This window comes from Tachyglossus aculeatus, chromosome 16 (genome assembly GCF_015852505.1).
Source record: "Tachyglossus aculeatus isolate mTacAcu1 chromosome 16, mTacAcu1.pri, whole genome shotgun sequence".
NCBI classification, from domain to species: Eukaryota; Metazoa; Chordata; class Mammalia; order Monotremata; family Tachyglossidae; genus Tachyglossus; species Tachyglossus aculeatus.
This window is the reverse complement of record NC_052081.1, coordinates 42,642,369-42,656,382: the sequence shown is the minus strand read 5'-3', so window position 1 is coordinate 42,656,382 and position 14,014 is coordinate 42,642,369. Positions and strand designations below refer to the sequence as shown.

Here is a 14,014-nt window from a genome sequence, read left to right as displayed (position 1 = left end):
GAAGCAGCGAGGTTTAGTGGCAAGAGCACAGGCTTGGGAGTCAGAGGACCTGGGTTCTAATTCCGGTTCAGCCACTTCTCTGCTCCAAGACCGGATAAATCACCTAACTTCTCTATGCCTCAGTTACCTTATATGTAAAATGGGGCTTAAGGCTTTGAACCCAATGTGGGACAACCTGATTATCTTGATTTGACCTTATACCTAACCCCAGCACTTAGAACAGTGCTTGGCACATAGTAAACACTTAACAAATACTACAATTATTATTATTTTAGAGGAAAGAAGGCCAAAACAAGAGTGGCCTAGTGGATAAAGCATGGGCCTGGGAATCAGAGGACCTAGGTTCTAATCATGGCTCTGTCACTCGCCTGCTGGGTGACCTTGGCAAGTCACTTAATTTCTCTGTGAGAATTTCCTCAAATGCAAAATGGGGATTCAACACCTGTTCTCCCTCTTACCTAGACTGTGGGCCTTATGTAGAACAGGGACTATATCTAGCCTGATTAACTTTTATCAACCCCAGCACTTAGAACAGAGCTCCACAAATAGTAAGCACTAAACAAATACCATTTTTTAAAAAAAGCTAAAGTCAGAAAATGAGTTCTGGTTTCCAGCCAGGACTCTCCAGCTTCCTCCATTGTCTGTTATTGGTGACTGGGACTTTGATAGGCCTGTAGGATTTAGACATAATGAGGAGAGATGCCTGCAAGGACAGAAGAATAAGGGAAATGAGGAGTCAGGGGAATAAGGGATACATTCATTCCTTCAATCAGATTTATGGAGAGCTTACTGTGTGCAGAGCACTGTACTAAGCACTTAGAAAGTACAATACAGACTGTATAAGACTGGTACAGTCAGCCCAGCTTCAGAATTGTACAAGTCCTGAGCCTGACACTGTCTTCAGGTCACAATGCCAAGAGTGACCAAAGGGAGCAACGTGAATAGCACCCAATCAATCAGTGCTATTTACTGAGATTATAAACTCCTTGTGGGCAGGGATCCTATCTACCAACTCTACTGTATTGTTCTTTCCCAAGCGCTTAGTACAGTGCTCCACACCCAGTAAGTGCTTAATAAATACCATTGAATGATCGAGTATTTACTGTGTGCCTGAGCATTGTACAAGGCACTTGGGAGAATTGCATACAATATAGTTGGTAGACACACATTTAGCACATTTAGTACAGTGCACTTCACTCAGTAGAAACAGTGACTACTTCTAGGAGCTGAGGTGGAGCATAGGTGTGGCAAGGTGGGTCAGAAAGCAGGGGCCCAGGTGAAGGGAGGAGTTAGCAAATGGAGAATCCATCCTGTTCTGACATGGGCAAAGACGACACACACACCCCATCATGAGCTGCACCTTTGTCACGGATCAGCTTGTTGCACTCCAGGCCCCAGCGAGAACATAACCGGCAGGAATGAGAGAGACAGTGGCGTTGCACAACCTCTAAATACCATAATTATAATTTCTAGAATCAATCAATGCCATTTATTCAGCCCTTACTGCATGCAGACCACTGCACTAGTCGCTTTGGATAGTGTAATAGAATAAAATTCTCCATGTGGTATTTATAACAATCCCATCTCCTTCCACCTTTGCTCCTGATTCTGGATTCTGAGGCACAGAAGTGGCCTGGGAATCCTGGGTTACAGTCCCTGCTCTGCCACTTGCTTGCTGTTTGCCCCTGAACAAGTCATTTAACCAGATGTGAGCCCATGTGGGACAGGGTCTGGGTCTGACCTAATTATTGTGTATCTACTACTACTACTAATAATAATAATGGCATTCATAAAGTGCTTACTATGTGCAAAGCACTGTTCAAAGCACCAGGGAGGTTACAAGATGACCAGGTTGTCCCACAGGGGGCTCACAGTCTTAATCCCCATTTTACAGGTGAGGTAACTTAGGCACAGAGAAGTTAAGTGACTTGCCCAAAGTCACACAGCTGACAATTGGCAGAGCCGGGATTTGAACCCCTGACCTCTGACTCCAAAGCCCATGCTCTTTCCACTGAGCCACACTGTAACAGTATTTATTAAACGCTTACTGTGTGCAGAATACCATACTGAACACTGGGAGACAATAACTGGGAATTAGACCTGATCCTTGTCCCTCAAGGGCTCACACTTTCGGCACATAATAAACCCTTAATAAATACCATCATCATTGTCATCATCATTATTATTATTGTTGTTACTATTATTATCATTACTGTAAAGAAAAACATTTGAAGGAAGTCAGTCATTGTTTTTTAAGTAGGTCATCTTACCCAGAGCGGGGCACATCCTTGGAAATTACTCAGTTAATCAATAGTCAGTGAACCCATTAAGAGAGGAAGGGAGCAGAGGACTCCCCTCCCTTCCCCAGACACTAATCCCACTTGTCTGTTGGGTGACCTTGAGCAAGCCACTTAACTTCTCTGCACCTCAGTTAACTGATCTGTAAAATGAGGATTAGGACTGTGAGCCCCACGTGGGACAACCTGATTACCTTGTACCTACCCCAGAGCTTATTACAGTGCTTGGCACATAGTAAGCGCTAAACAAACACCATAATTATTATTATTTTTCTCCCTCTTCCAGAGCAACTTTCCCAACCCCCACTCCCGCCCCGCCTTCCACTCCTTAGTTCCCCTTCCCCCCTCCTGCTCCTCCTTCCCTGTAGGCCCTATCCCAGCTCCCCTTCTCCTGCCCAGCTCCCCCTTTCTCCCTGAGCCCTGCTCTTCTCCCCATAGGGGCCCCAGATCCTCCTCCCTCTCTCCCTCCCAGCTGAAGAGAGGATTAGAACCCTGTCTCCCCTAGGCCCCCTGTGATCCATGCCCCCCTTGGCATGAGGTACCGTCCCTGGCCCTTCCTTGCCGCGTGGCCTGGCCCGCTCACCGAGCCCTTCGAGGCCTGGGCCTTCGCCCCGGTTCCACCTTAAGGTCCGGACACACCCAGGGAGCTCGTCCTGGGGAAAATGACTCCTCCCCTGCCAGCCGGCCTCCACCACCACCGCTGCCGCCCTCTCTCCGGAGAAAGAGGGCCCGGACCCCTGCCGCCGCCAGGACCAGCGGGCAGGGAGTGGGGCTGCAGCCTACCAGGTAAGGGGGCTGCCGGGCTAGGGGAGCCCAGGGGAGCCCTTTCCATTGGACTTGACCCATTTCAGCTGGGCACATCTAGCAACATAACATTCAAGGGGGTAGGGGAGTGTGAACCGAGGGTCCGAGAAGGCAGGAGTGGGCAGAAGTGGGCAGGGATCATCTGCCCTCAAGGCTCCAGTCAGAGGAGGGAGCCGGATGGACGGTCGCCCCGGGACTCCCTCGGTGGACGAGGGGCAACGGGTTCCTTCTGCTCGCAGACCGAGCCTGGCAGCTTCTCGGTGTCAGCTCCGCCCAGGGCCCTCCGCTTGGCATCCTGTGCGCCGGCCCCGGGCCGGGATATCCCCGACACGATCCCTCGACCCGATAACCGCGTGCCAGCCCGCGTGGGTGGGCGACAGGCGCGGTGGGAGGACGGCGAGGGAAAGGAAGGGGGAAAGCCAGGGGAAAGGGGATGGGGGGGGGGGGGAATAGAGGGAATAGGCGAGGGAGGAGAAGGTGGGTGGGAGAGCCGGGGAAGGGGCAGAGGGAAGGGCCCTGCCCACCTTGGTAATCCCACTTTGGATCCCACTCTCCGGAGCGGGGAACCTACCAGAGCTGCAGCCCAGCAGAACGAGTCCGGGCTCTGGGCTTGCCTGAGCAAGTTCCCCTCCGCGCCCCATTGGGGGACCACGATCTCTCCAGAAGGATCCCAGGGACATGGCGGGGTCGGGGGGAAGCTCCCTGGATGGGTCCAAGAAGCCAGAAATGACCTCAGAGTTTGTGCCACTGATAATAATAATGGTGGCATTTATTAAGCGCTTACACTTACACTTTACATTTACATTTATTAAGCGCTTACACTTTGCACAAGTGCAAATTACTGTTCTAAGCGCTGGTGCTTCTCCAGTTGGGCCCAAGAGGAATCCCTGGCCCCTCTGGAGAGTCAATCCGGATAAACTAGATGGGCAGTGTAATAATAATCCTATTTGTTAAGCACTTACTATGTGCCAAGCACCATTCCAAGCAGTGGGGTATGTACAAGCTAATCGGGTGGGACACAGTCTCTGTCCCACATGGGGCTCACAGTCTTAATCCCCATTTTTCAGCTGAGGTAACTGAGGCACAGAGAAGTTAAGTGACTTGCCCAAGGTCACACAGCAGACTCGTGGCAGAGCCAGCATTAGAACCCACATTCTCTGACTCCCAAACCCGTGCTATTTCTATTAGGCCAAGCTGCTTACAATTAACGGTAAGCCCTGTACGGGATATGGACCGTGTCCATCCTGATTACCTCGTATCTTCCCCATCACTTAGCACAATGCTTGTCAGATAGTAAGCACTTAACAAACACAACTGCTATTACTATTATTCAGTAACTGAATAATCTAGATCTTTGTCCAATGAGCCAACTTTCTTGGGGCCCCCTCCCCCATCTGCAGGTGCTTTCCCCCTTTAGCCCCTTCCTGGGAAACTGAACTTCTCCTACCGCTACAGGGACATTTACCTGGTTTGACTCTGATTTTCAGTTGGCCAGTCCCCTGTCCAGTATGGATTCGGCACCAGACAACCTTATGTCCAGTGCTTTTATTTTCAGAGGCTGCCTCCACCTCAGCCCCAGCCACCAAGATTCACGATTCAGAAACAGTACCTGTGTCCCCCAGGATCTGGAAAAAGAACGCAACATCTCTGGAGTTAGAGTGAGGGGTTTCTCTTTCTAGAGGCAGGGGCCAGGCCCAGGTGACCTTTTCAATTCATGATATTAATTAAATGCTTACTGGGTGCCAAATGCTTTGCTAGATATTTATTTTGTTGCCAGCTTGTACTTCCCAAGCGCTTAGTACAGTGCTCTGCACACAGTAAGCGCTCAATAAATACAATTGATTGACTGATTGATAGATACAAGATAAATCAGCTTGGATACAGCCCTTGTTTGGCAGTCTAAGAAAGAAGGAGAACGGTTGTTCTATTATAGGTGAGGAAACTGAGGTACTGAGAAGTTCAGTGACCTATCCATGATCATACAACAGAAAAGTGGCAAAGCCGGGACCAGAACCCAGGTCTCCTGACTCCCAGTCTCGAGATTTTTCCCCTAGACCACCTCCTGGCTGCGTCCCCGAGTTCTGGTATTCCAAAACCCTCACTACCCCAAAGCTGTGATAGCGGCGACAGAATGGAATAGAGAGGCTTCGTTTGGAGGTATGAGCCTTTGCAGAAACAGTCTTAGGGCTTGGGGAATGCCGAGAGTTCATCATTCTCATGGGTTAGGCCCTCAGGCTCTGGACAGATTAAAACAGGCACACAGTCCCTGCCATCTCAGGGTGATTGGTCTAGCAGAGCGCGAGAGGGTAGCTAAGGAACTCTCTTGGGGGAGTTCACTTACTATAGGATTGCTTCCCCTCAATCTGGGGAGGCTTTCTGGAGTCTGAAGTGTTGGCCAGCAAAGATGGAGCAGTGTAACCCCAGGACTTAGTACTGTGCCTGACACATAGTAAACATTTAACAAACATCATTTAAAAAAAAAAAGAGGCTGCGGGAAGAGAGCACCCAGATGTGACCTGGATAAAGATCAACCAACTTCAACCCTTTTCCTCCACCAATCGCTTTGACCCCCAGGGCTGGGCCAGAGGCTGGGCAAGAGGCTGAGCCAGGGCATCCCTCCAAATGGCTCTTTTTGTCATTTTCTCCTCCGTGACACTTTTCCGGGGGGAATTAAAGACTCAGAGGCCACCTGGGTGCCCGTGAGCCACTGGCATGTGTGTCTGCTAATTGTATGTCAGTGTGGTTGTTTTGTCTAATTTTTCCCCATAATGATGGTATTCATTAAGTTCTTACTCTGCATTATGCACTGTGCTAAGTGTGGGGTAAATACAAGAAAATAAAATGGGATCCAGTCCCTTTCCCTGACCCTCATGGGGCTCATAACCTAAGTAGGATTCAATCCCCATTTTACAGACAAGGTAACTGAGTCCCAGAGAAACAGAATGGTCAAGTGGATAGAGAACAGGCCTGGGAGTCAAAGGACCTAGGTTCTAATCCCAGCTCCATCAGTTTTCTGCTGTATGATCTTGGGCAAGGCACTTCACTTCTCTGTTCCTTGGTTACCTCATCTGTAAAATGGAGTTTAAGACTTCAGCCCCATGTGGGATAATAATAATAATAATAATAATAATAATAATAATAATGGCATTTATTAAGTGCTTACTATGTGCAAAGCCCTGTTCTAAGTGCTGGGGGGGATACAAGGTGATCAGGTTGTCCCACGTGGGGCTCACAGTCTTAATCCCCATTTTACAGATGAGGGAACTGAGGCCCAGAGAAGTTAAGTGACTTGCCCAAAGTCACACAGCTGACAAGCGGCGGAGCCGGGATTTGAACCACGACCTCTGACTCCAAAGCCCGTGCTCTTTCCACTGAGCCATGCTGCTTCTGGGAATGCATATCCAGGGATATGCACTGGATCCAACCTGATTAGCTTCTATCTATCCCAGCACGTAGTACAGTGCCTGGCACACAGCAAGTTCTTAAATAAATACCATAAAAAAGTGATTTGCCCAGGTCACACAGCAAGCAGGTGGCAGAGCTAGGATTAGAAACCAGGTCCTCTAACTCCCAGGCCCATGCTCTTCCAACTAGGCCACGCTGCTTCTCCATGTCTTCTCATTTGTCTGTCACTCCCCATGGCTAATTTTATTTACTGGGCCTCTCCATTGGGTATCTCAGCCTGTTTAAATAAAAAAAAAAATCATAACTGGCAGGCTGGTAAACCCATTGGCCTCTTTGCAAGCCCAGTTTAAACCTCTTGTTTTGTCTCTCAATAGTGTCAGCGGAAGCTGTGGCCCAGCCATGAACTGGGGGATCTTTGAGGGGCTGCTTAGCGGGGTGAACCAGTACTCCACGGCCTTCGGCCGCATCTGGCTGACCCTGGTCTTCATCTTCCGGGTGCTGGTGTACGTGGTGGCAGCCGAGCGGGTGTGGAGCGACGACCACAAGGACTTCGACTGCAACACCCGCCAGCCGGGCTGCACCAACGTCTGCTTCGACCACTTCTTCCCCGTCTCCCACGTCCGCCTGTGGGCCCTGCAGCTCATCCTGGTCACCTGCCCATCCCTGCTGGTCGTCATGCATGTGGCCTATCGGCAGGCCCGGGAAAAAAAACACCAGGAGCTGGTGGGAGAAGGTGGGAGTCGGCTGTACCTGGCCCTGGGCAAGAAGCGAGGGGGGCTGTGGTGGACGTATCTCTTCAGTCTGATCTTCAAGGCCAGCATGGACTTAGTGTTCCTCTACATCTTCCACCACCTGTACCAGAATTATACCCTGCCCCCCGTTGTCAAGTGTACCCTCGCCCCCTGCCCCAACATTGTGGACTGCTTCATCTCCAGACCCTCGGAGAAGAACATCTTCACCCTCTTCATGGTCATCACGGCTGCTGTCTGTATCCTGCTCAACCTGGTGGAGGTGGCCTACTTGGTGGGCAAGCGAGGCCGGGAGTGCTGGGCAGTGGGGGGACGCAAGCATGGGGACCCCGGAGTCGTGCTGCACGAGCCAGACTGCCCCTTCTCCCTCAAAGAGCAAGAATTCCTCCTCCAACCGAGCGTCCAGCTCCTCCAAGAGTCCGACTATGACACCCCCAGGGCCACACTCCATGCCGACATCCCGTGGGACAATGTGAAGAAGACTCTGGTGTGAAGGCCAGTCCACCCTTGGGCCCCCTAGTGAGAAAGAGCCAGATAGAGGGAGGGAGGACAGAGGTCAACTGCTCCTCTCTGAGCTGGAGGGGGGTGAATCCATCACCAGGAAATTCACCCCTCGGACTCACCCTTTGGCCTGAGGTTTCAGAAGTTGTCCTGGGCCTGAGGAAAGAAAGGGGGTCTAGGGACCAGAGGAGGCTTCCGGCAGTCTTGAGGATTGCTGGGGGAGAAACATGGAAGATCCGCCACAGCTGGATGGTCAATGAGCAGAGCAGCTGGTGCCTCCCTGAGGGGGCGAAAGCACAGTGTTCTGGGACTGAGGGAAGGAGATGCAGGAGACAGGGGTGGGGGGTCTCTAATTCCACTGCTTTATGATCCTTCTGACTGTAGTTCCTCCAGCATCCTCCTCCCATTCTGCCTCCCTCTCCCCAATCCCTACTATAGCAGCGCCTCCCCCAATCTGTCCTGGGTTGGAAAGGGGCTATGAGCCCCCTCCCCACGTCTCTGTATCCCTATCAAGAGAGCCCTGCCTGAGCTCTGCCCTCCGAAGCCCCCAGATGCAAGGGTCTGGGGCTTGTCCCAAGGGAGGTGGGGTCAAGCCCCCAGCCTCGCCACCCACCACCACCACCACCCCCAGCCTGACCTGTGCCTCTCCCACACTCTGGTTTCCTCCTCTCCCTCTGAGGGCATCCGGTGCCCATAAAGCCCAGCTGGGGCCGGGTGCAACCGCTGCCACGTTCAAGTCCAACAGCAGGATTCAGCAGCTGTGTGGCCTAGTGGAAAGAGTCAGAGGACCTGGATTCTAATCCCGGCTCCTCCTCATTCATTCATTCAATCGTATTTATTGAGTGTTTACTGTGTGCAGAGCACTGTACTAAGTGCTTGGGAAGTACAAGTTGGCAACAGAGATGGTCGCACCTGCTGTGTGACCTTGGGCAAGTCAGTTCACTTCTGTGTGCAACTTGATTTGCTCGTACCCACTTCAGTGCTTAGTACAGCACCTGGCACACAGTAAACGCTTAACAGATACCACCATTGTTCTCTGCGTCTCCATCCTCTTGTGAGCCCATGTGGGACTGAGGGCCCATGTGGGACAGGGACTGTGTCCAACCGAATTAACTTGTATCTACACCCAGCGCTTAAAACAGTGCTTGACAGATAGTAAGCTCTTAACAAATGCTGTAAAAAAGCAGATCCAGCAGCAACGAGGAGAAGACACAGACACCCCTCCCCAGCTGCTCCCACATACACACATTCTTCTAGACTGTGAGCCCGCTGTTGGGTAGGGACCGTCTCTATATGTTGCCAACTTGTACTTCCCAAGCGCTTAGTACAGTGCTCTGCACACAGTACGCGCTCAATAAATACGATTGAATGAATACTCACAGACCAACCAATGCAGCAGCCCCGCCGGAGGGTCTGAAATCGCGTGGGTGGCTTCGCCCTGCCTCCCGCATCCCATCCCAGCTAATAAAGGCTCCTGTGTTCCCGAGCCGGCAGCGGTGGTTTCCCGCGTGCGGTTTTCCCCGGGGAAGAGCCGGCCAGGACCCTCCCCCACCTTCCCCGAGCTCCGGCCCGGGCCCTGATCCGTCTCGGGTTGCCCTCAGTCGGGCCGCCAGCCCGGATTTGGGAGGGGAGAGGTGGGGGGTGCCCAGTGTTTGTTCACGCAGAGTCTAGGTGGCTTTTTCAAGCCGATCCGGCCGGGCGACTGGTTGGTGGCCAAAGGTAGACACACCCTACAGGTGTGGGACTAAACCCCCCCCCCCCGGGAAGCCCTGGGGCAGAAGCTCAAGGCGGCGCGCAAAAGCGCACGGAAGCGCACGGAGGAGAGTGGAGCGGTTATGGACTAGAGCAAAAGCGCCTGGGAACCTCCACCTGACTACAGGTGAGACAGCTGGGAGGGGGCTTGGGGGTGCAGGGAGCTGGACCCCTAGAGGAGACGGAGGCATCTCTTCCCCTGGGGACCAGTGTGCCCCCCGCTCGCGTCCTCCGTTTCCAAACGCGCTGGGGTACTTCTGCCCCCACGCAGCTCGGGTTGCAGAGCGGGAGGGTGCGGGCTGAGTGCGGCAGGGGCTGCCCCTCGTTTCCACCTCCCACCCAGTGCGGGAGGGATGGAGAGAAAATACACACACATACACACACACACTCCCTTTCCTCTCATTCATTCATTCAATCGCATTTATTGAGCGCTTACTGTGCGCAGAGCCCTGGACTAAGCGCTTGGAAAGTACAATCCGGCAACAGATCCTCTCCTCTCCTCGGACTGAGGGACCGGGAGGAAAGGATTGAAGAAGTTGCATCGCGCAGGTGGTCGGCGATTCCCTCCGGCGACTTAGGTTTCTCCCTCTTCCCGGCCCCTTCCCCAGCCCCCGGGGCGAAGTGAAAAGTGGAAAGAGCCCGGCAGAAATCCGTATCCCTGCCTGAGACTATCTGAACTGGGTTAACGGGACGAAGGGAACCGAGGAGCTGGGAAAGCCAGAACCCTAGCCCAACTCATAATAATGGCGTTTATTAAGCGCGTACTATGTGCAAAGCACTGTTCTAAGCGCTGGGGCGGTTAAAAAGTGAGCAGGTTGTCCCATGGGGGGCTCACAGTCTTAATCCCCATTTTACAGATGAGGTAACAGGCCCAGAGAAATTAAGTGACTCGCCCGAAGTCACACAGCTGACAATTGGCGGAGTCGGGATTTGAACCCACGACCTCTGACTCCAAAGCCCATTCTCTTTCCAGTAAGCCACACTGCTTCTCATCCATCCCTCCCAGCCGCGGGTGACCCGAAATTATGGGAAGTCAAGGGGGTCCCAGATAATGGAAATCCACTGATAATGGAAACTCGCATTCAAGATTCCAGCTTCAAGTTTCAGCTCCAGTTTTAGCAGCGATACCAAAGGGGTTTATTTTCACCCCGCCTGCCCACCTCTCAGGTGGGAATAGAAATCTTGGATAGAGCAGACTCTGGCGAAATGGAGTGTTGGCTTGACTTTATTCCAAGCCTGCCCTGGCGGAAGAAAGGAAAAAAAATCCCCTTTGGTTTTTCCCTTCTGGGACAGTGACTCATGCTGGGGTACCTGAGGGGGGCCAGGATGCCCCCAGGACAGGCCTATGCAGGTGGCGCTGAAGGGAGAAGAAAAAGGAAGTGGGATGGAATGGGGAAGCCGAGATGGCGAGTCTCAGACCAAAATTTAACTCTAGGAGGAAGCTGGGCTCCAGGCAAAAGGGAGGGAAGGCAGCCTCACCCAGTTTGCACTTCCAGCCCTGCTGTAGGGGACCAGAGTTTTGCCAGTTCAAAGAGGAATGGGAGGTCATCATATAACCAATCAATAGTGCAGAGCACTGTACTGTCTGGGAGAGTACAGTGGATCAATCAAGGGTAATTATTGAGCCCTTATTGGGTGCAAAGCACTGTACTAAGTGCTGGTGAGAGTACAGTAAATTTGGTAGACCTAATCCCTGCGCTCAAGGCCCTTACAGGCTAGCTGGGGAGACAGACATTAAAATAAATTACAGGTAAGGGAAGCATAAGAGAATAAGGTTATGTTCAAAAGTGTGGTGGGTGGGGTGAGTATCAATTGCTTAAAGGAATTAGTAGACACACTCCCTACCCACAAGGATTTTACAGTCTAGCCAGGGAGGTAGACAGGCCTCCAGGGGAAGGTACACAAAATAAATCAGATCATCAATTAATCAACCAAGATTGAACACTTACTGAACTTGTCTACCAACTCTGTGATATTGTACTCTCCCAAGTGCTTAGTACAGTGCTCTGCACATGGTAATCAATCAGTCAAATGTATTGAGTACTTAGTGGGTACTCAATACATTTGACTGATTGATTACCATGTGCAGAGCACTGTACTAAGCACTTGGGAAAGTTCAATACAGGTAAAAGACAAGGTCCCTGCTTTCAAGAAACTCTCAATCTAATGGGAGAGGCAGGCAGATACAAATTATTTAGTTAGGAAGAAAAACAATTCAACTGATAAAGGAGAGGTGGAGAAGTGAATAAACATCAGAGTAGGTAAATCAGTATGTACTTAAGCACTTCAGGTGGCTGTGGGATGGACAAATCTGGGAGGATAAAACTAATAAGGGAAGGGCTCCTGGAGGAGATGGATTATCAGGAGGACTTTGAAACTGGGGAAAGATGTGATCTGGCAGATTTGCTTGAATGGGGAAGGAGTACCAGACATGGGGATTAGAACATGAGCAGAGGGCTGGAGGTGGAAGAGACAAGAGACAAGAATGGTGAAAAAGGTTAGTTTAGGAGAAGAGAGCTTAAACTGGGTAGTAATCAGTCAATTTTCACAGTGAATGATAATTGTGGTATTTGTACTAAGTGCTGGGGTAGATAGAAGATAATCAGTTCCCACATGGAGCTCACAACTCAAGTAGGACAGAGTACAGGCTTTGAGTACCCATTTTGCAGATAAGGGAACTAAGGCACAGAAAAGTTAAGTGACTTATTCAAGGTCACACAGCAGGTAAGTGGTGAAGCTAGGATTAGAACCTAGATCCTTTGACTCCCAAACCTGTGTTCTTTCCACTAGACCTCACTGCTAGGTAAAGGAGGAAAGGCAGAGAGTACAAGTAGTAGTAGTAGTAGTAGTTTTGTAGTAGTAGTATTGGTACAGTGTACTAGTACTAGGCTCGTGGGAAGTACAGAATATCCAAGTGACACATTTCTTTGCCCATAGTGAACTTAAACTCTATTGGGGGAAACAAACTTAAATATATCTACAGTGAAAGAGGTCCAAAGTAAGTAAATTGAGAAGAAACATACATGCGTGTGCTAAGGAGCAAGTAAATAAGTACAGAAATGCTAGAGTTGGCTGAAGAAATGGCACGATTCAGGATGCTGGGAAATTAATCATGGAGGAGGGATTTGAAAATGGGGAGAGCCATGGGAGAGAAAACCAAGAGATGGAAGAGAGAAAGAGAAAAAGACAGTGAAGGGAGAGTGGAAGGCAGGAACAGGAAAGGGGTGAGAGGAGATGGGGAGACTTGGAGGGGAATGATGAAGGGGAGGAGGTGGCATACACACACAATGGACCTACACACATATAAGTAGGTATTCAACCAACCAACCAGTACCTCTCCCTGACTATTTTGTCCCATCTCCTGCCACAACCACAGCCTGGAAACCAGCCCCTCAATGCCACAAAAGTCCCCTGGAGGCAATTTGATGTGGCGTCAAGACATCATGGTGGGCACGCTGGAAACCTTCAGAAAATGACCAGGAAGCATAAGAAGCATGGTCTAGCGAAGGAAGGAGTCAGAGGACTCCTCCTCCTGGGTTCTAATCCTAGTTCTGCCACTTGTCTGCATTATGACTTTGGGCAAGTCACCTAACTTATCTGTACCTCAGTTTCCTCATCTGTAAAATGACGATTAAATCCTACTCCTATTTAGACTGTGAGCCTCATGTGGGACAGGGACTCTGCATATCCTGATTAACTCGTACCTACCCCAGCACTTAGTACAGTGCTTGGCTCATAGTAAATTCTTAACAGGATCATAATTATTAAGCCAACACTGCAGATGCCCCTCTGTCACTTGCCCAATTCCCTAGCAGTAGCAGCCCCTGCTACCAGATCCCCTCCGATCCCCCAGCCCAAAGTGGGACCCCCACAGCTAAGACAACACACACAAGAGAAAACCCTAAAATCTGTGACCATCCTGCTTAAAGCAGAATATCTGGTCACATTAAGTCAGGGAAGGCCCACCCACTTAATGATATTTATGGTATTTGTTAAGCACTTACTAAGTGCCAGGCACTATACTAAGCGCTGGGGTGGATACAAGCACTTGTCCCCGTTGTGCAGTTAGACCTCCAGGAACTGCTACAAAGTCTTGACTATCTTTTGGCAGGGGTGGGAGGAATACTCTGCTTTCTTTCCCCCTCCCCGCAAGAACCTGGGACTCCTCTTTCCTTCAGGCCGGAGACCCTGACTGACATCTTCCCTTCTGGGAGTTCTCTGTGTCTTTTTTCTTTATTGTATTTGCTAAGCACTTACAATGTGCCAGGCACTGTACTAAGTACTGGAATAGATACAAGCTAATCAGGTCGGACATAGTCCATGTCCCACAAGGGGCTTACAGTCTTAATCCTCATTTTTCAGGTGAGGTAATGGAGGCACAGAGAAGTTAAGTGACTTGCCCAAGATCACTCAGCAGACATGTGGCAGAGCCAGGATTAGAATCCAGGTCCTTCTGATTCCCTGGCCCCCTCAGGGGGGGGAGAAGGGAGGAGTTAGGGTTTGGAG

General features: G+C 50.7%; 1 protein-coding gene across 1 annotated transcript; it reads left to right on the top strand.

Annotated features, from left to right (window-relative positions):
• The first annotated feature begins 3,052 nt into the window (after window positions 1–3,052).
• LOC119938513 (gap junction beta-5 protein-like) lies at window positions 3,053–7,766 on the top strand. The gene is made up of 2 exons (XM_038758358.1): window positions 3,053–3,083; window positions 6,881–7,766. The coding sequence occupies exon 2, from the start codon at window positions 6,906–6,908 to the stop codon at window positions 7,746–7,748; it is 843 nt and encodes a 280-aa protein (XP_038614286.1). The 5' UTR covers window positions 3,053–3,083; window positions 6,881–6,905; the 3' UTR covers window positions 7,749–7,766.
• Window positions 7,767–14,014: the final 6,248 nt, after the last annotated feature.

Coding starts and splice junctions, on each gene's coding strand:
- LOC119938513 (XM_038758358.1), top strand. CDS start 6,906: ATGAACTGGGGGATCTTTGAGGGGCTGCTTAGCGGGGTGAACCAGTAC.